The sequence below is a fragment of the Centropristis striata genome, chromosome 11, assembly GCF_030273125.1.
Source record: "Centropristis striata isolate RG_2023a ecotype Rhode Island chromosome 11, C.striata_1.0, whole genome shotgun sequence".
Classification (NCBI taxonomy): Eukaryota; Metazoa; Chordata; class Actinopteri; order Perciformes; family Serranidae; genus Centropristis; species Centropristis striata.
This window is the reverse complement of record NC_081527.1, coordinates 37,056,847-37,079,515: the sequence shown is the minus strand read 5'-3', so window position 1 is coordinate 37,079,515 and position 22,669 is coordinate 37,056,847. Positions and strand designations below refer to the sequence as shown.

General features: G+C 36.9%; 1 protein-coding gene across 1 annotated transcript in view; it reads right to left on the bottom strand.

The window, feature by feature from the left end:
* The window catches only part of LOC131981020 (sickle tail protein homolog), a 51,702-nt gene that overhangs the window by 21,624 nt on the left and 7,409 nt on the right, over positions 1–22,669 (bottom strand). The window contains exons 2-6 of the mRNA XM_059345312.1: positions 17,081–17,279; positions 15,568–15,766; positions 13,842–13,935; positions 3,497–3,848; positions 710–983 (exon numbers count right to left, since the gene is read on the bottom strand). Coding sequence (XP_059201295.1) covers positions 710–983; positions 3,497–3,848; positions 13,842–13,935; positions 15,568–15,766; positions 17,081–17,279 — 1,118 coding nt within the window. The remainder of the gene's footprint in view (positions 1–709; positions 984–3,496; positions 3,849–13,841; positions 13,936–15,567; positions 15,767–17,080; positions 17,280–22,669) is intronic.

Below are 22,669 nucleotides of genomic sequence, written 5' to 3'. Positions count from 1 at the left end.
GGATCAGTTGTTAATCTGTCTCATTTCACCTTGTGCTGCTGTCGTATGGAGCACGGAATCAGATAACACCTATCATTATTATTGATTTGCTTCTTTATTTAAAAAATCGGAGTTTGTTTGGCTGCACTGTAACCAAATCAAATCAAATCAAAATCAAATAGTCTTTATTGTCATTATATACTGTAGTTCACTATACAACGAAATTGAAAGTGCCACTGCATAAGATGTATAGTTATGACAATCATAACACAAAAACAAAACAACAAGACAGCATGAGTAAAAACATTTAAAAAATACTGAGCTAAACAAGGACAAAAACAAGGACATGTGATGTAATAAATAAGTATAAAAATAAATAAATGGCTACTGAAAATGCTATAATTTATAGATGAGGTAGATAGTAGGCTTATATTTTGCACATATCGATTGTATTGCACCTTTTAATTAATTTATCCTGTGTGGGTGTTGAGAGTTCTGACAGCCCAGGGAAAGAAGCTGTTTTTCCAGATAGACTCAAACACTGTCTAATGTATTATTAACCTGCACTTGCTGTGACTCCAAGTCAAACACAGGTGTCACCATGTTTAGCAAAACTGGAAACACTGAAAATCAGTAGACCTAACCGTGATAGGATGGTTACTCTGTTACTTTGTTGTTGTTGTGTCATTGTTTCCTAATGCAGACGCTGTGTGTTTAAATCAGTGTGTACCTGTGGAGGGAGCGGGTCTGGTGCTCCATGCTGTCTCCGTAGCCCATCAGGGGTTTGACTGAGGCCCGGTACTGCTGAAGGCCTCCTGGGATCCCAGTAAGACCAGCGTCCACCATGTCTGCTATGAGAGAAGGAGGAGCGCTGCACTGGGAGGAGGCGATGCTGACGCGACCTCCTCCTCCATCCTGCAGGGAGGAGCAGTAGGAGTCCGAGAAATGTGGTCCTCCTTCACCACGCACCACCAGGGCCATGCTTTTACTGCTAACATCCTCATCTGGCACACACAAGTACACACACACACACACACACACACACACACAGATGTTATTCACCTATGACTGTTAACTAACTCACTTGTGTTAATTCAATGTAGTAATCAAACATCTTGTTATGTTATCTACATGTCTACACAAGAGTAGGTCCCCATTAGTCACCAAATAATCTATGTGAAATATGCTAATTCATGTAAATGATGTACCCTGAAAGCATGTTTACTGGTCTTTGTGGATGTCCCCATTAAGCCGGATTTTAAAAAGCACTTCATCATTTCAGAGGTTTGAAGGCGTGTATAGGTTAACTAAGCTGTGGCAAGTTTACTCAGTTTTTTTCAGCTCTCTACAACCTCTAGAAAGGGTGGTCCCCACAAGTGATGATTAAAACTGAAGTCCCCATGATCTATGAAAACCAGCATGTGTGTGTGTATGTGTGTGTGTGTGTGTGTGTGTGTATGGGGGGCATTTTATGCCAGCGAACTATACTAAAAAGCCTTAAACATGTCTCATTTTCATTCCTTTATGTAAGAGTAGGTCCCCATTAGTCACCAAATAATCTATGTGAAATATGCTAATTCATGTAAATGATGTACCCTGAAAGCATGTTGACTGGTCTTTCCAGATGTCCCCATAAAGCCTGATTTAAAAAAGCACTTCATCATTTCAGAGGTTTAACTAAGCTGTGGCAAGTTTACTCAATTTTTTTTTTAGCTCTCTACAACCTCTAGAAAGGGTGGTCCCCACAAGTGATGATTACAACTGGAGTCCCCGTGATCTATGAAAACCAGCATGTGTGTGTGTGTGTGTGTGTGTATGGGGGGCATTTTATGCCAGCAAACTATACTAAAAAGCCTTAAACATGTCTCATTTTCATTCTTTTAAGTAAGAGTAGGTCCCCATTAGTCAACAAATAATCTATGGGAAACATGCTAATTCATGTAAATGATGTAACCTGAAAGCATGTTTACTGGTCTTTCTGGATGTCCCCATAAAGCCTGATTTAAAAAAGCACTTCATCATTTCAGAGGTTTAAATGCGTGTATAGGTTAACTAAGCTGTGGCAAGTTTACTAAAAAATTTTCAGCTCTCTACAACCTCTAGAAAGGGTGGTCCCCACAAGTGATGATTACAGCTGGAGTCCCCATGATGAAAACCAGTATGTGTGTGTGTGTGTGTGTGTGTGTATGGGGGGCATTTTATGCCAGCGAACTATATTAAAAAGCCTTAAACATGTCTCATTTTCATTCTTTTATGTAAGAGTAGGTCCCCATTAGTCACCAAATAATCTATGTGAAATATGCTAATTCATGTACCCTCAAAGCATGTTTACTGGTCTTTCTGGATGTCCCCATAAAGCCTGATTTAAAAAAGCACTTCATCATTTCAGAGGTTTGAAGGCCTGTATAGGTTAACCCTATAAAGCCTGAACCATTAAATAATTGCCAGAAAATTCTTCTTTTTTTTAAAACTGGAGTGTTTATTGAACCTGCTGACAGATAATTAAAAAAAAATCCAAAAACAATAGGGATATATGATTCTAATTTGTATCATATTTGATACATCAGTTCTTTTTGTGCAATTTGTTGCTCGCAGTTTGTTTTTCTTGAACTAACAGAAACATATAAAACCCAACATTTTTAACCTTTTAAGGCTTTATTTTCTTTTAACATTTTCCTCAAACATGCAAAATATTTTTTTCCATATAACACAAAATCATACATCTGCTGATATGAAGTTTTCACGCAGCAATGACTGATCCACCAGTGGAACCTGCATACAAATTTTGCTATATCTTGTATTTTTGTGCAATTTGTTGCTCAGTTTGTTTATCTTCAACACATGTATACATCAGGTTTTTGATGATGTAGAGGTCTCAAAAATTACTGTATCTAATATGATACACTTGGCTTTATAGGGTTAACTAAGCTATGACAAGTTAACTCAATTTTTTTCAGCTCTCTACAACCTCTAGAGAAGGTGGTCCCCACAAGTGATGATTAAAACCGGAGTCCCCGTGATCTATGAAAACCAGTATGTGTGTGTGTGTATGGGAGGCATTTTATGCCAGCGAACTATACTAAAAAGCCTTAAACATGTCTCATTTTCATTCTTTTATGTAAGAGTAGGTCCCCATTAGTCACCAAATAATCTATGTGAAATATGCTAATTCGTGTAAATGATGTACCCTGAAAGCATGTTTACTGGTCTTTCTGGATGTCCCCATAAAGCCTGATTTTAAAAAAGCACTTCATCATTTCAGAGGTTTAACTAAGCTGTGGCAAGTTTACTCAATTTTTTCCAGCTCTCTACAACCTCCAGAAAGGTTGGTCCCCACAAGTGATGATTACAACCAGTATGTGTGTGTGTGTGTGTGTGTGTGTGTGTGTGTGTGTGTGTGTGTGTGTTGCTGAAGGGAATGGAATTTTTATGAGCTGTTAATAATAAATACACAACAATCTTGTGACTTATGCGACAAAAAATATCATATTTTCCTTTTATCGTGGAAACAACATGCACATTATGTTTGATAATCTTAATAATAATAATGAGTGAAACATGGACCCTGCAGGTATCTCACCAGGCTTCACGTCCCTCCTCTCCAGGATGGCGCTGCTGCTGCTGCAGAGCGAGCTGGACCGCCCCGCTCCTGACAGACGTTCCCGTGGTAACGTGGCGCTGCCCGGGTCTACCATCCCCGATCTGCCCCCTGTGCTCCCCCCGCTGTAGGGCATCCTGGAGGGGGACGAGGGCATGGAGCGGACCATGGGCGGGGACATGGAGCCCTGCAGGTTGTGCAGGGTACTGCGGCTGGAGGAGGACAGGGTGTGGACTGGACTGTGACTGCCGTACAGCACCTCTTTGGTGATCTGCAAAAAACAAAAAGTGCTCTAAAACTACAATCTGAGGGAATACTATAAGTTACCACACTGTAAAACCCAATGTTGCTTGTTTGTTATCATAACTATTTTTTTCCTTTTCAATACAACAAAGATTTGTGCAAAAAGTTGTTTAATCTAAAATATTGAGTCAAACAGCAAGATTCATTTGAGTTAACTCCATTGTCTTTGTTGTCTTGACATAAAATTATTTCGCAGCATGGACACTCAAATATATATATATGTTTAACCAACAAGTTGGGTTTACAGTGCAGAGTGTTAACTACAGTGTTCCCAATTGTGAAATAAAATTTATATTAAAGTGTTAAAAATTGCAGAACAGAAATGCTAAAGATATGTTTTGAAATTATGTTGAGTGCATTGTGTGCATCCTCGATTTTGAAGATTTTTGAATTCTTTTTTCAAAATATCATCATTGATGTAGGACGTGTTGCGGCATTGCACTGTTTCCGATCGGACGCCTTTTAGGGGAGCTCCGCCGTCCACAAAGAACAGCCTTAAAAGACTTTTGAAACATCTTCGTCTAGCACAGTAGTTCTCAACCTTTTTGAGTCGTGACCCCCAATTTAACATTCATGTTGTCCGCGACCCCCGCTCACTGAACACAATCTCACACGCACAGTTCAGATCACCCAAAAAAAGAGACCAAATGACCAAAAAAAGGGAACAAAATGACCAAAAAAGGCACAAAATGGCCAGAAAAGACACAAAATGACCAAAAAAGGAAACAAAATGACCAAAAAAGACACTAAATGACCAAAAAAAGACACAAAATGACCAAAAAAAGACACAAAATGACTAAAAAAAAGACACAAAATGACCAAAAAAAGGAAACAAAATGACCAAAAAAGATTCAAAATGACCAAAAAAGACACGAAATGACCAAAAAAAGACACAAAATGACCAAAAAAGACTCAAAATGACTAAAAAAAGACACAAAATGACCAAAAAAGACTCGAAATGAACACAAAATGACCAAAAAAGGCACAAAATGACCAAAAAAGACACAAAATGACCCAAAAAAGACACAAAATGACCCAAAAAGACACAAAATGACCCAAAAAAGACACAAAATGACTAAAAAAAAGACACAAAATGACCAAAAAAAGGAAACAAAATGACCAAAAAAGACTCAAAATGACCAAAAAAGACACGAAATGACCAAAAAAAGACTCAAAATGACTAAAAAAAAGACACAAAATGACCAAAAAAAAAGGAAACAAAATTACCAAAAAAAGACACAAATTGACCAGAAAATGATCAAAAAAAGACACAAAATTACCAAAAAAACACAAAATGATCAAAAAAAGACACAAAATGACCAAAAAAGACACAAAATGACCAAAAAAAAGACATTAAGTGACCAAAAAGACTAAAACACATGAACACTTTAACACAGTGGAGACAGAGCTAACTTCCAAAATGATTTGGCGACCCCCAGAAATCATCTCGCGACCCCAATTGGGGTCCCGACCCCAAGGTTGAGAACAGCTGCTCTAGCAGATACAAAATGAAATATGAGCTACATTTAGTATTTGGATTAGTGCATGTAAATCCATGCCAGCTGGATGGAAGCTTGTTTTTAATGTGACATGTGCCAGGTGTGGCTGAGACGAGGAGAAAAAAAAAGGCGGTAACAAAGGCTGACACGCTCTGAGACCAAAACAAACCCGGTGCAGGAAAAACTGCTTTTAAAAAGAAGCCTTGTCGAGGCATGCAAGTGTGTGTTTGTGTGAAAGCTGTTCATGCACTGTGGGAAAAACTCCAAGCGTCAACATGCTCTTATGAGGACAGTGAATCAACATGTGTGAAATCAGATTGACTTCCCACTGCTTCCACAGCAGCAGCACATCACTTTTAACCCCACTGACACACTAACTGTCAGGACAACTGACTCTTCTGCTGCCTGTTTCCACGATAAACAACCACACTTCAGTGGTTCCACACTCTGACTGCCAGAAACAGCCAGTTCTGCTGCTGTGTAAGCCTTAAACGAGAAACGAGTGGCCATCATTACTTTAAGAAATGAAGGTCAGTCAGTCTGGAAAATTGCGAAAACTTTGAATGTGTCCCCAAGTGCTGTTGCAAAAACCATCAAGTGCTACAACGAAACTGGCTCACATGCACTTATTGTCCACCTTCCCACAAACAACAGCCTTAAAAGACTTTTGAAACATCTTCGTCTAGCACAGTAGTTCTCAACCTTTTTGAGTCGTGACCCCCAATTTAACATGCATGTTGTCCGTGACCCCCACTCACTGAACACAATCTCACACACACAGTTCAGATCACCCAAAAAAGGAAACAAAATGACCAAAAAAGACTCAAAATGACCACAAAATGACCAAAAAAGGCACAAAATGACCAGAAAAGAAACCAAATGACCAAAAAAAGGAAATAAAATGACCAAAAAAGACTCAAAATGACCAGAAAAGACACAAAATGACCAAAAAAAGACTCAAAATGACCAAAAAAGGCACAAAATGACCAGAAAAGACACAAATGACCAAAATAGAAAAAAAATACCAAAAAAAGACAGAAAATGACCAAAAAAAGGAAATAAAATGACCAAAAAAGACTCAAAATGACCAGAAAAGAAACAAAATGACCAAAAAAAGACTCAAAATGACCAAAAAAGGCACAAAATGACCAGAAAAGACACAAATGACCAAAATAGAAAAAAAATACCAAAAAAAGACAGAAAATGACCAAAAAAAAGGAAACAAAATGACCAAAAAAGACACAAATTGACCAGAAAATTATCAAAAAAAGACACAAAATGACCAAAAAAGGCACAAAATGACCAGAAAAGAAACCAAATGACCAAAAAAGGAAACAAAATGACCACAAGCACAAACAGCCAGTTCTGCTGCTGTGCAAACCTTATTTCCTTCAACATCTATGTTACTAAGGACAAATATTAGTATATTAATTAGCAATTAATTTCCCCAAGGGGCCACATGACCAATACCACGAAGGTTGCAGAGAGCCGGACCAAAACTCGGAACTAAATTCTGCTCAATATTAATGTAATCGCTTTATAAAATATAGTAAATTATCTGGTTTTGAGCTGCTACTGATAGGAACACATGTTATGATAAGACTGTTAATGTGGAGTAAATCAAATATAGCAGTAAAAAGTAGTAAATACTCCAATCACTATATCACTTTTCCATTTATTTTAAACACAACTGTAAATGACCTTTAGCAAGGTTCCTATTATCCTGCTACATTTTCAAGGTGTTTTACAATGTTGTGATGCTTTTATTTTGAAAAGGTGCCGTCCAGTGTAAAACGGGTGCGTTTATTTTATTCTGCCATATAAATTAGTGGCTATATTTGTTGTCTTAACTATAGTAAAAGTGCTTGTTAGCTCTAGTGCTAATGATAATGTTTGCTATTTTTTTTCAAAATAAAAGCACTGTGGTTATATTGATTTGATGCATGATAAGATGCATGTTTTAGATGCGAACTTATATGCTAAAAGGGGTAATTTCACTCAACCATACCAACAGCGATGGTTTTACCCTTTTAACAACCATAAGTACAGTTTGCTAACCTCAATAATCAATTAATTTTTTTCATTGAACATGTGATTATCTATAGTCATTGCAAGAGAAATACAGTAAGAATTTCAAGCTTTTTCAAGCACTTTATCCAAAATCCTAGCACTTTTCAAACCTTGAAAATACAACATTAAAATTTAAGCATTTTCAAGGATTTCAAGCACCCGTACCAACCCTGATACACATAATATGTATAAATAATCTGGCATCTTTATAAACAGCAGTTAATTTGTGAAATAAAAATAACAAAGCACACCCACGTTCATATGGGGTTACACCACCACGTGTCGATTCCTCTTTCCTAGAATACCTTTCATCAGTTTCCAGTAAAACAGGCCTGAACATGCATTTCATTCAAAAGTGTTTGGGCGGCTGTGGCTCAGTCGGGACAGCAGTCGCACCCCCCATTTGGGGTAGCCTCAGTGTATGAATGTGTGTGTGTGTGTGTGTGTGTGTGTGTGTGTGTGTGAGAGAGAGAGAGAGAGAGAGAGAGAGAGCTGTCTGTAGTTTAAGCATGTGGGGGACTTAAAACTGCCTCTTATTACTGCTGTTTGTTTGATATTTGGACTGTTCTTAGTGTTAAAATAATAATATTAAAAATTTCCTTTAAATAAATGTCTGTTTTAGTCAATCAAATCAAAGTTTAATCTATCAACACTGATGAAAGCCTATGCATTTGCAGTATTACAAACTCAGGAAAAAGTGCACACACTGAAAAAAGAAAATAGTTGAACCAACTTAATTCAATTGTTTCATTTGGTAACACCTAAATGAATTAAGTTCTTTCAAATTAATTTAATAAGTTAGATTAACACAATTGATTTTAAATTAATTTGAAAGAACTTCATTCATTCAGGTGTTACCAAATGAAACAATTCAATTACCATAATGTGATTCATGAGTTTAATGGACATCTTAAATTTTTTCTCCATTTTAACCAAAAAAAAAGATAAAAAAGAGACTCAGATGCACCAACTTTAGTCTGAGCAATCATTCTCGATGCCTGGCGGTTTAGCACATAAACAGAATGGTTTCCACACCCATATATAACCAGTTTTAATTACAATTGATCACTTTCTCCTATGTAACCTGTGAGCTTGTGCAGCTCCTGTTAAAAACTGCAGAAAAACACAGATTTGCCAAACAATATACAGTTATTATATAGGTTATTCGACTTACCTCAGCATGAACACAGTATATAATAATCCAGTAGCTGTGTAAATGAGAGGTGTATGACTGAGTGGCATCTCTTCATTTCAACAGGGCGTTGAACTCTAAACCTACAGGGAGCTGATGTGTCATAACACATAAACTGCCAGGAGTCTGGCGTTAAATAGAGCCTGCAGTGTAACGTCCAGACCAGTTACACCAGGAGAGCAGGCTGTCAATCAAACGATTCTTCCCGCACAAATTAAGTTCTCACAGATTCTATTTAACAACAAATCTCCTTCCAACTGTGAATCAGCTCCGACTGGCTCTAAACTTTAATGCAGCATCGTCTCTCTCACATATGATGGGGAACACATGTGGTATATAGTATTGTAGGCCAGCTATTCTCAACCTTGGGGTCGGGACCCCAATTGGGGTCGTGAGATGATTTCTGGGGGTCGCCAAATCATTTTGGAAGTCAGCTCTGTCTCCACTGTGTTAAAGTGTTCATGTGTTAATGTGTTTTTGGTCACTTAATGTCTTTTTTTGATCATTTTGTGTTTTTTGTTTTTGTCATTTTGTGTCATTTGGTCATTTTGTGTCTTTTAGGCCATTTTGTGTCTTTTTTTTGATCATTTTGTGTCTTTTTTTTATCATTTTGTGGTCAATTTGTGTCTTTTTTGGTCATTTTGTTTCCTTTTTTTGGTCATTTTCTGTCTTTTCTGGTCATTTTGTGTCTTTTTTGGTCATTTTGTTTCTTTTTTGGGTGATCTGAACTGTGCATGTGAGATTGTGTTCAGTGAGCGGGGGTCACGGACAACATGCATGTTAAATTGGGGGTCCTGACTCAAAAAGGTTGAGAACTACTGTTGTAGGCGACATGATAGTGTGATGCATTGACATATTTACATGGTGGCTATGTAGCTGAAAGTCAATGTAACATTGTTGCTAGCTCAACCATGGAGTCAGTAAAAACACCACCGGCTCCATGCAGCAGCTTGTTTTCAGTTTGTATCACATACATCCAGTTTAGCCTGTTCTCGTGAAACTGTACATTTACAAATTATTTTCCTTAGTTTATTACTGTATGCATATCAGACAGTTTTTTGTTATTTTGTATTTTTTTAAACTTCACATCTCAATAACAAAATAGATGAATATATAACATTTCTGTTCTCAGTCCATACATAGTCTATATGAAATAAACATGCGGTAAGGCTGCTCCTGAGTGAATTAAATACTTAAAATGAAAAGAGAATTTATAGAATTTCTCAGAATTAGTGTGGTGTTTGGGTCTGTGAAATAAAAATTGTGACTTTCACCTGTTTGCCTATATTGGATTCATAAAATAAGCAATGACTTCTGAACGTGATTTTTCATCTGTTGCTGACTCTTTAAAACTGTTATACCCAAACTAACACTCATTTCCATATTTTCCTATTTCTAAAGGGATAAAGTCATGTACAGGAATCCGCCTTATCTGTTTTGAAGCATGTTTGTGTAGAAAATAACATGGAGGAATGAACGAAGGACCTTCCACAGACTAACTGGACTGTCTGTTATTGTGTATGTGAACAGCAGAAATAAACAGAAGATAGTGGACGGCATCTTATCTGTCTTATCTTGTTTTCTGACAGACATTCAGATATCTCAAGCTCATGGATGGAAAGCAGAAGCATGTTATCAGGACACCAAGCAGCAGAAACACATCCAGCATCTCTGGCTGTGGGCTGGTGAACAAACTTGGACATGATGCTTGTGTGAAAAGAAGATTTACTGTGTATATAAGTAATTTCCAGTTGGTTAGTCTCATTCTTGATGAAACTAGGGGAACATGTTTAGTTTGAGTAAAAGCCCTCAGAATGTGTGCTGATAACCTTCGTGACTGTTCCAAACCAACATCAGCACATCCGACAAAAAGTAGCTCAACTTTTGGCACAACCAGACAACAAAATTGTTGTGCAGGGTTCTGACAAGGGACAAACCTTCAAGTTACTGCTTTATGGTTTTAAGCCTCTGCTTACTAGTCAAGTTGCAGTGTATATATATATATCCATGTCTGTCCGGACTCATGTAGCCACAACAGAGGTTTAAATATGGATGTTGCTGCAAGAAAGCTACAAATTCTAAAAGGTGGGTGCTTCACACTCAAGTAAAATTGTTGACGTGAGAGGTTTAGTGAATGTGAGATGTAAAATTGTGTATCTGAGAGGTAAAACTTTGAATGCGATAGGTATTTTTGTGTATGTGAGACGTAAAATTGTGTATTTGAGAGGTAAATTTGTGCATTTGAGAGGTAAATTGTGTATTTGAGAAGTAAAATTGTGTATGTGAGAGGTAAAATTGTGTATGTGAGAGGTAAAATTGTGTATTTGAGAAGTAAAATTGTGTATGTGAGAGGTAAATTTGTGTATGTGAGAGGTAAATTTGTGTATTTGAGAGGTAAATTTGTGTATTTGAGAGGTAAAATTGTGTATTTGAGAAGTAAAATTGTGTATGTGAGAGGTAAATTTGTGTATGTGAGAGGTAAATTTGTGTATTTGAGAGGTAAATTTGTGTATTTGAGAGGTAAAATTGTGTATTTGAGAGGTAAAATTGTGAATGTGAGAGGTAAAATTGTGTATTTGAGAGGTAAATTTGTAAATGTGAGAGGTAAATTTGTGTATTTGAGAGGTAAATTTGTGTATTTGAGAGGTAAAATTGTGAATGTGAGAGGTAAATTTGTGTATGTGAGAGGTAAAATTGTGTATTTGAGAGGTAAGATTGTGTATGTGAGAGGTAAAATTGTGTATTTGAGAGGTAAAATTGTGTATGTGAGAGGTAAAATTGTGTATTTGAGAGGTAAAATTGTGAATGTGAGAGGTAAATTTGTGTATTTGAGAGGTAAAATCATCAGAATCTGTTCTGTCTGTCCAACCATCTCCACCAAGAGTGCAATGTTGTGTTAATCTCGTGTGTGAGTGATGTCACAACCGTAAGCGACTGACATCCTACCTGACAACAAAAGAAGAAGAAGAGTGGATCTGACCCTAGACCAGCAGCACAAAAATATGCAAAAAAGTAGCTGGAACTTGTATATCTAAGTTTAGTTTTTCTTGGTGGTGCGATATGCTAAAGCACCCCCTAGTGCCACGCATGAGCTTTTAGTAGGCTAAGACAATAAAACATGAATAAAACAGCATAATATAAACTGGGCAAGCCACATGCAGTTTGACTTTTGCTGCAGGTGAAAATGTCACGTTTATTTGTCTCTGATCTGCTGCAGTCCGACTGAACATCTTGATGGAAGTGATATTTTATAAATCTTAACAATTCATATTAAAAATGTATGAAATTCATTCAGGCAAGTGGTTTGGAGATTTCAACATCATGATACATTGTTTTTCCTGGCAATCATATATTCAAAAGATGAAAAAAAAAAACATGTTAAAGGGAATTTCCATTTAGTATGCGATTATTTCGTTCGATACATTAAGGACTTGTCACAGTGAGCATATGTTGTTGTCCTCGTTTTGGGTTGACTGCCTGGGTTTTTTTAATTTTTAATTTTATTTTTTTTATTATTTTTTATTTTTTATTTTAATTTTAATTTTTTAATTTTTTAATTTTTTAAATTTTTTTAAATTTTTTAATTAATTAATTAATTTTTATTTTTCTGTCTGTTTTTGGTGTCTGTCTCGGCTGTTTGTGTTTGTATTATATGTTGAAAAATTAAAAATTAAATAAATACTTTAATAAAAATAAAAAAAACCCCAAAAAACCCCATCATGATACAGAGTTAGACAGAGTAACCCGTACGAGTCAGCAGCTGAACAAGCAAACACTAATTATATTGAGAATCTGAGAATTCCCTGATTTGCACACATACACACAAAACATGACATAAATAATAAATGCATAAATACAAATGGAGATATCTATTTATGCAAATGGCCTGTCATTGGTTGCTGACAGGCCCAGAGGCAGCTGCATCACTGCATGTTTACTGTGGCCTCATTAAACCCAGAGACTCTCAGATCACAGGGGTCATGTGCAGTGCAGAGCCGCAGCAGCGTGCTGCAGGGAACGTAACCTACACTAACACCATCTATCATGACTGAGTCAGGATCTATTTACAGTTTTTCTCAGTCACTTTGGTGCATTTCTCACATCATTATTTACATTTGCACAACAGTTAATGCATTTCTCAAGACAATTAGCACAAACTGCAGAACCTAGTTGATAAACTGCAAAAGCGTGTCACTTGCTCTAAATGGATCATAGCTCATTCCTCAAAGCAAGTATTCATGTCAATGAAAGTGTCATCAAGATGAAAAGTGCTGACACCATGTTTATGAACAAGATAGTCAAATGTCTTTGTCATGTTTCATTATGACAGTTTACTCTGGAAATGTTTTCCAATGCAAAAAAATCTGATCTTGGTGAAGCTACCTGAAAATGCTCTATCGAATCTATGAGTTTCACTTTCTGAAATGATTGACAAAAAATATTGAACTTTTTCATTTTTTGAGATGTACCTGTATCTAAACTTAACCAACAACAACCAACCAAGTAGTTTTGTAGCCCTAACTGCAATTACTAAACAGTTTTGTGAAATGCACAACATTAATGGGCTACATGGTGGTAGTAGTGGTTAGCACTTTCGCCTCACAGCAAGAGGGAAAAAAGTGAAAAAAGTGGGAAAAAGCAACTTTTTTCTCCCAGATTCACCACTTTAACCCTTAATAGGGCACTCATTCAAATACTTTCAAATTCCAAATTTCAACCCTAGAGAATATTGGAGGATATTACATACAGCCAGAATGTGTAAAAAAAAACATACGTAAATAATATTTTGAGAAAATTTTTTACAAGATTAAAGTGGCAAATCTAGGAGAAAAAAATGCGTAGATTTCTGAGATTTAAAGTGGAGAATCTGGGAGAAAAAAGTTTCTTTTTTCCCACTTTTTTTCTCGTAAATCTGCAACTTTTTTCGCGCAGATTTGCCACTTTAAATCTCTTAAATCTGCAATTTTTTTTCTTGTAGATTTGCCACTTTAATCTAGTAAATTTGCAACTTTTTTCTCGAAATATTACCTGACTCTAACTACCAAATATAGTTCTTTGCCTGATGAAGGGTTAAGCAAGTGTTCTGCATGTTTCAAACTGCTACTATAGTATATATAGGGTCCTGACCAAGCATCAGGACGTGTTGGAGATGAGAATGGGTTGGTTGAAAACAGTTGATGTATATTTGGGTATAACTCACCCTTCCCTCTGCGTTTGCAGGCCTGGCATGGCGGTTGAACACATGTGCTGGGTCTTTATGATAAACCTTCAGACAGGAGTGGGATGTGATGTTTCTAGAGGTGAACAGAACACAAACAGTGACAGTTTAAAGTGTGTGTCAAGTCCCACAAAGGGACAAAATAGCTGGATTACTATCAGTACGTATATGTAGAATCACCATTCACATACTGTATTTCTGTTTGTGCATGTTGTAATCGGTTAGTAATCAAAGGGACCTGACTTCTACTTTATAAAGGAGCAGACTAGTTTTTGTAAGTCTGTTACCATCTAATTGGTCTGCAGTGTGCAAAATGATAAATAAATAAATAAAAAGTTCAAAAAAGTTTGAACTTTACGTTGTTAATTGGTCACTTGGTGATGCTTAACCCTTTATCAGGCAAATAACTATATTTGGTAACTTCAGGTAATATTTCGAAAAAAAAAGTTGCAAATTTACTAGGAAAAAAGTTGCAGATTTACTAGAAAAAAAGCTGCAGATTTAAGAGATTTAAAGTGGCAAATCTGCACGAAAAAAGTCGCAGATTTACGAGAAAAAAGTGGGAAAAAAGCAACTTTTTTCTCCCAGATTCATCACTTTAACCCTTAATAGGGCACTCATTGAAATACTTGCAAATTCCAAATTTCAACCCTAGAGAATATTGGAGGATATTACATACAGCCAGAATGTGTAAAAAAAAAACATACGTAAATAATATTTTGAGAAAAAAGTTTACCAGATTAAAGTGGCAAATCTATGAGAAAAAAATAAGCAGATTTATGAGATTTAAAGTGGTGAATCTGGGAGAAAAAAGTTGCTTTTTTTCCCACTTTAAATCTCTTAAATCTGCAACTTTTTTTCTTGTAGATTTGCCACTTTAATCTAGTAAATTTGCAACTTTTTTCAGGAAAATGTAATCACAGTTCTTTGCTGCATCTTCAAATGCAAGTTAAGACTGTACCATTCAAAGAGAAAGCAATAAACCAACAACATCCATTCTTGACCAGATACATTACTGGGACATCTTGCTGTTACAGCTAACGGCTAGTGTACAACAACAACACTTTATTACGGATTTATATAGTACTATGTAAAGAAATCGATCAATATGGCATTTATTGGTTTTATAAACTCCCAAAAAAGACATTTTGTTCCACACTGCAAAAAAAGAAAAGTTGGGTGAACTCAAAATTTCAAGGCAACAAACTTCAATAAAATTTTAAGTTGGACAATTAAACTAAATATTTTAAGTTTTGTTTTTGAGTTTGCTCAACTCTGAATTCAGATTTTTCTCAACTCAACTGTAAGTTGTACTGACTTATAATTTTACATTGTAATAACTTTTAATCCTTACTTCTGCTAACTTCTGCAATGTGCTGAATTGGCACGATTGTAACGCCGCTATGAAATGTCAGCTAATGTTGCGACCACAATTTTGAGTTAGCATTGATACGCTAATGGCTACTCTTGTAGCTGTAACAAGCAGCGCAGCTAGCATCAGTTAGCCGCTAGCATAAGTTAGCCGCTAGCATCAGTTAGCGTTAGTTATTTTGAGCAGACAACTGGCTTCCTTTGTTGTGCTAACTTACATTATTGCCCTAAATATCAATAATTTATATTTCCAAGTTTTACCAACTTAAATCACTGTTTTAGGCCAAAAAATACAAGTTGGCTTTTTTGCAGTGCAGGTGCATGAAAAGGCTCTCACCTGATGTCCTCCAGGTCGTAGTAGACGTTGCGGCTGGTGTCTTTGATGTAGATGGCCATGTTGGGAGACTGGAGCATCTTCATGGTGAGCTGATGAGGGAAGGCCGTGACAAACAAAGCCCGCAAGGAGTCCTGACTGCTGACCTCAGCGGGGATCCTGACCTGCTTGGTCTCCTCCCCATACTGCAGGTACAACACACCTGACAACACACACACACACACACAAAGGGTCAGCAGTGTTTCACGCACAAATGCTAAAATGCTAACTGAGTGCTAAGAACACACAAAAACATGATATTTATTTCATATAGCAGAGGCTTGTGTATGTTGTTGTAAATGATAATAGCACAATATCCAGGCAGGTTTAGCCATCAGTTTCAACTGACAATATTTTTTTAGATTATATATACTTTTTCACCATGACCACATTTTCTATAGGATTTGCAGATATTCATGTCATATCTTGGCAAACGTATTTATAGGTAAGATACCTGCACAAGTTTAAGATATGATGTCAGAGCAGTCATAGCACCTTGTTTCCTTCTGGCCTCAAGATTTATTTGTAGAAGTAGTCAGACTGTACAGGTGTGTGTGTGTGTGTGTGTGTGTGTAATAGAGCTGTAATCCATCAGCATAATTTGACTCATTTAGGGACGTGTGTAGGTTGGAGTTTTGTAAAATGATAAATAAATAAATAAAAAGTTCAAAAAAGTTTGAACTTTACATTGTTAATTGGTCACTTGATGATGCTTAACCCTTTATCAGGCAAAGAACTATATTTGGTAACTTCAGGTAATATTTAGAGAAAAAAAGTTGCAAATTTACTAGAAAAAAAGTTGCAAATTTACTAGAAAAAAAATTGCAGATTTAAGAGATTTAAAGTGGCAAATCTGCGCGAAAAAAGTCGCAGATTTACGAGAAAAAAGTGGGAAAAAAGCAACTTTTTTCTCCTAGATTCACCAATGTGTAAAAAAAAAAAACAACATACAAAAATAATATTTTGAGAAAAAAAGTTTACCAGATTAAAGTGGCAAGTCTACGAGAAAAAAATGCGCAGATGAATCTGGGAGAAAAAAGTTGCTTTTTTCCCACTTTAAATCTCTTAATCTGCGACTTTTTTTCTTGTAGATTTGCCACTTTAATCTAGTAAATTTGCAACTTTTTTCTCGAAATATTACCTGAAGTTAAAAAAGTGATCATGTTTTTATGTTAAATCTCGACCTGAAAAGTACGTAAAACTGTCAGCTAAATATAGTGGAGTAAAAAGTACAATATTTGCTTTTAAAATGTAGTGGAGTAGAAGTATAAAGTTGCAAATGTGGAAATACTCAAGTAAAGTAAAAGTACCTCAAATTTGTCTTTAAGTATAGTACTTGAGTAAATGTACTTAGTTACATTCCACCACTGGTGGTAGGAAACATTTGTAGCACTGTCCAATCAAAAGCAAACAGGAAGAACAACAAGGTAGTTGTAATGGTGTGTGTGTGTGTGTGTGTGTGTGTGTGTGTACCAACCAGGTAGTCTGTCCCTTGTCTGACCACTTGACCGACCCACAGGTAGACTTGCTCTGGCTTTACAGCCCCTGGTGAAGGGGACGGTGGGGGGCAGCACCTCTCCATCAGACATGGTCTCTGGAGCCAGAAGGTCCTGCTGCTCCACCAAGCCCAGCCCACCTGCACAGGGGGGGCCTTCAGAGGGCCAGGGACTCCTGGCCTGGATGGAATAAAAAAGAAGTAAAGGAGCATTTTAGTCCTGCAGGGAGAACAGTGTCATGGAAATGAAGATCAGGACAGCGAGTCTGAACGATGACGAGATGGCTTCAAACTTTCAGAGTTGTCACACCGTGTTTTTCTTATACTTATTTGGTGAGGGGATGGGAGGGAGAATAGGGAGAAAAAGTTTGCTTTGTTGCATGTAATAATGTCTTGTTTGACTAGCTGTAATCTGCAAACAAAAATTTAATAAACACATGTTTTAAAAATAAAAAAGAGTTGTCATTTTTAACGAAGTTAAATCTAGGTGCTGAAAATGCTTCAACAGCCACTCACTTATCATCGTTTACTGATGAAACGAAGAGGACTTTTGCTTTTTGCTTTTGCCTATTATTATTATTATGCTACCCTGAAGCCTGCACTACTGTATGTGGCTGCCAGACAGAAAAGGGTGTGTCACAACACTTGAAAGTCCACAAAGCTCGACTCTTACACTGCAGCACGTGTAGTCTGCAAAAGAGGTGAAAGAAAAAAGAGTCAGTTTAAGGTCAAGCACATCTTCAAGTATTGGTTTACAAGCTGAACACATAAATGTGTTGTTCACCGATCTCAGAAAGAGGAAAATCCATTTTAAATCAAAAACTGGTCCAAAGTTTCCACAAAGGTTTCACTTAAACTGGAACAGCGCAGTATTTTATGGTGTTTACTTTGTTACCTAACATTTAATGTCAACACAGACAAAGATCTGCTATAAATACATGGTTAAGTTTCAACAATGTGACTTTATGTTTATTATATGAATCATATCTGTATAAATAATTACATCATTATCTTGAGTTCGAGTACACCTTTGATTTCACTTCAGGTGTTAATATTTACTTTGCCTTCCACCAGTTGCAGTTGCATTCACAAATTCAATATATGAAAAGTCGATAAATCAGAATTGTTACTTTTTAAGCATGCAATAAATACCACCGCTAACCCACACATGAAAAAGCTGACAATCCCAGGCCTGTATGTGATAATTCCACTTTACTTTCTTTTATTCAACTAACGTCTGCTCTGGAAAAACTGGCTAAATGGTACTTTTGGAATTCAAAGAATATCCTATTTTGTAATTAATGAGATTACATTTACATTACACATTACATTGTAAACACTATTGCTGTCCTCCTAGGTTGAGTTTAAATGTCTATTTTGATAAACAATTAATCCGTCAATTATGATTATGATTGGGGGGGGGGCACGGTGGCGCAGTTGGTAGCGCTCTCGCCTCACAGCTAGAGGGTCCTGGGTTTATGATTTAGATTATTCAATTATTGATCAAATAAAAGGAAAAGCCAAATTTGATCATTTCAGCATTTTTTAAGAGACTAAACGTAGACCACACCTTCTTGTACAATGCTTATTTAAATATTAGTAGTAACATGTAACTCAATGTATGTGGTGTTGTTTTAGTTAATAATTGCAGATACAAAAGTTCAGGCAAAGCCACTATACAAAATAAAATAAAATAAATGAACATAGGGGATCGTTAGGGGAATTGGGGTTTTACGACACATGCGGACCAGGGGGAATCTTACAGTTGCCCAGCAGGGCATCTACAAAAATCACAAGCGATTAAAGGGGAACGGAGAAGACAACCAACAAAACACACATTAGTTATACTCACAACTGTGTCAACAAAAACCAAAACATTCTGCCGAGCAGTTGAAAAAAGAACTAAACTAAAACGCATAACTTACTGAGAAAAAGAAAACAAGGCCGGTTCCACTGACCGAAGAAAAAAGGACTAAAATAGCGCTCGCTTCTCAGGTAGGAAAGAAGGCAAAATAGGTAAATACAATAGGTTCATATGACCTGCACAGAGCTAAAGGAAACTACCTTGAAAGAGCACAGAGGAGTAAAAGGAAACACAGACCCTCACCTTAACCCTAACCCTCTGGAAACTATTAGAATTTTATTGGAAAATCGAACCTTGTAGCGCACTTTAAAACTCCTAAAGATAGGTAGGCTAAATAGACTTCCAGATGAGATGAGTCAGGGTGGAAATACAGAGTGAATAGTGTTACTGACCAGGTGTAAGCCGATCACACAATGGGGCGGAGCTACACTAAAAGGTGTCTGATCATGCAAACAGTGCAATGCTGCAACACGTCCTACATCAATAATGATATTTTGAAAAATGAATTGAAAAATCTTCAAATTCGAGGATGCACACCTTCATGCCATGTGCAGCCACATACGAAAACTTAGGTCAGTCTGACTAACGGTCAGCAGGATATGCCCTAGACACACACACACACACACACACACACACACACACACTTCTTGCTTTTAAAGATAGATACACTCTGAGTTCTGAATCTGATGCATTCTGTTTTTATGTATAATTTACAGCGTCTAAACTTTTTTGGAATCCCAGTTGCAATCTATCACTTGTGCAAAGTCATCTTCCTTTAGTCCAGTCTAATAATACACAGTGTCTTATGGTGAAATGCAGTTAAATAGCGGTACAGACTCAATGTGGTCATTTGCTTCAACAATTATTTACGTAATGCAGCGTTTTATTCATGGGGGAGGTCGAGGGAGACGAGCCAGTGAGATCAGATTAATTTCTGCTCTAAACAAAAAGTTTGTACTGTCTGTCATAGCATAGGCCTGCTGTTATTGCAGGCCTACTGTACATTGTGCACAAGCAGGAAATGTGCACCGAAGGACAAAAGCGTACACAACAGCTCATTTAAAAGACTCTAGCAGCCTGCATAATTATTTATATAAACACACTAAAGATTTCAAACTAACAACTAATGACTGACTAAATGAATGGCTCTGAGGGTTAGAAGTTCCTCCGGCGCTTGCTCAGACTTTTCAACAGTGTGCAAATATGTGGCTGCCCCACCCAAACATCTACAAACACACACAGCAAAATGACTTAATATGATTCCTGCTGACATGAAGCACAGTTATGTACCTGAGCAGAGGGAGGAGTGGACTAATGAAAGGTCACAGCAGACACATCGTCACTCAAACCACGACTCAAACTGTGTTTAAAATAAATCGCTCCGGCTCCGTCACATTACAAGCAACAAACTACAAGCTGACTGCAGAAAGGAAAACAACTGCAGACTGCCTGAAGCACTCAAATCCAAAGACATGAAACACACACACACACACACTTTTGTTGTGCAACCGTGTAAAATCCTGCTAAGTGTTTCTGACACACACAGTTTGTAGGTTTTGAGGGCCGCTAATTACAGACCTAAGGGAAGTTGGCAAGCCAGATGACTTCGCCCCCACGCTTAGCTGAAAAGAAGCTCTTATGATGGTTTTCAGAGCTGTCACGTGCCACTAAACATGAGTCACATTCCAGCGGGAAAAGAATGTGTCTTGTCACTGCAGCTCAGCTGGATTAGTAGTGTTTATAAGGTGAACATCCTGGATAAGAACTTTTTATTTTTATCTGAACAAAGTATACCTCAATATTTAATTTTAAAAAAGCAGAAGCAAAGATTATTCTTAATGCTACCTACACATCAGAAGACTTTGAAAAGATTTGGAAAAGACTCCCGGAAATCTCTCGGCTCACACCTGCTCACATCTAAAGACAAGTGTTTAGAGTTTTTAGTCACAGCCTAGTTTCACACTGAAATTTTAGACAGGCTGTGAATCTTGCAGGGTAGCTATTTACAAGACTACAACTAGGTTATTTTAGCAATTTTTCCCCCTCATGCTCTTAGTGAAAATGGACAAAACGGAGGAGAAGCAGCTTTTGGCTGCAGCGGCTCTACTGTGTGCAGTGGTTTGTGTTGAAAAAAACAACAACAAAAAGAAGAGGAGAAGACGCCACAAAATGCCCCTCACAAAGCTGAAAAAGGGTTTCTGTTTTTCTGACACGAAAAGTTGACTATAAGATATAAGTTAAAAAAGAATAGATATAAGGAGGAATGAAGGAAAGGAATATTTAGAAATGAATTTATGACATACATTTATGTCCAATTTAATTATAATTTGTTTAATTGAATATTAATATTCATCACTCTCTCTCTCTCTCTCTCTCTCTCTCTTTTAACTGGGTCTCCTTACTGTTCTCCTAACTAAGAAACAGCGCCCCCAAAAATCCCGCTTGTGGCCGTAAATATATGACTCTATATTTTTGCATTGAAATGAATGGGACGGCCGAAAAAAATGAGCGAAAAAGAACAATAATTTCACCTAGAGACTCCATTTAAACTTTAAACAGTAGACACAAGTCTTGTGTATCGGTGTATTAATCCACGTTTCGATAGGTCATATAGTTTTTTATCAATCCCTGTTCAATGACCATGATCATTTTGGGAGAAATTCTGAGATTATAATGGGTGTGTATTGCACGGAATGTTCGTGTCACAGTGTGTGACATCATCGCCAGAGTGTAGAGGGAGAGAAAAAACTGTCAAAAAATAAATTTGAAAACTGCGCTCCATGCGCGCGCACGCACACACACAAACACACACACACACACACACACACACATTTTGAGGTTAAAGGGCATAGTTTGAAATCTCTGAAGAATCTCATCATAGTGTACACACACCGGCAGTAGCCCCCGTGGCCCTTTCAGAATTTCCCCAGAGGAAATTTTCTAGTTCAATTATATATTTGGCATCTTCTCACCTAATTTTTTCTTGTCTGGGATACCCTTTCTTCACCAAATGTTAACCTCAGCTGGCTTGTTTTTTATTCATTTTTGTCCAGCATTATACCAAAGTGCTAGTGGTATTTAATTTTTTTTTTTTCGTGCTATATAAACAACTGCAAAAACTGAACTATTCACCCTCTATGCATGACAATGCATTGTTTATATCGTCTCAAATGTCTGACCTTGACTATGCTGGCATGTATCTGTGCAAAGTTTGTTACTACAGGTGTTTTCACATTTTTCCACAAAAGGCAGATTGAGACAGATGTTTGTGCACATTCCTACAATCTGAGATTCAAACATAATAGTCTAGACGGATTTCAGAAAAAAGGCCTTCTATAAGAAGTTTTATGGACACATTTTATGGAAACATTTATGGGTACAAGTTGGGAACCGGCCTACTTTACTTATTTCAAGGGTGCTGAATCCCAAAAAAATGGTTCCCAAGCGAAATTTTGAGTTTTTGACCTTCTTATTTGCATATCAAAATGGCGGCCAAATTGCCCATCTTGCTCAGTCGTTGGACCATTTCCCCCTTAGTTTTATTGTAAGTAAGAAATCAAAGATGAGGAAATTAAGTTTCTGGATCTATAGTCTAGGGTCAGAGCAAGGATATAGTGGAGGCTCAGTGCAAAATAAAAAATTTAAGGTGAAATTAAGCATTATTTGTGTCATTTTTTTAAGGCTGACATAAATATTCAATCAATATC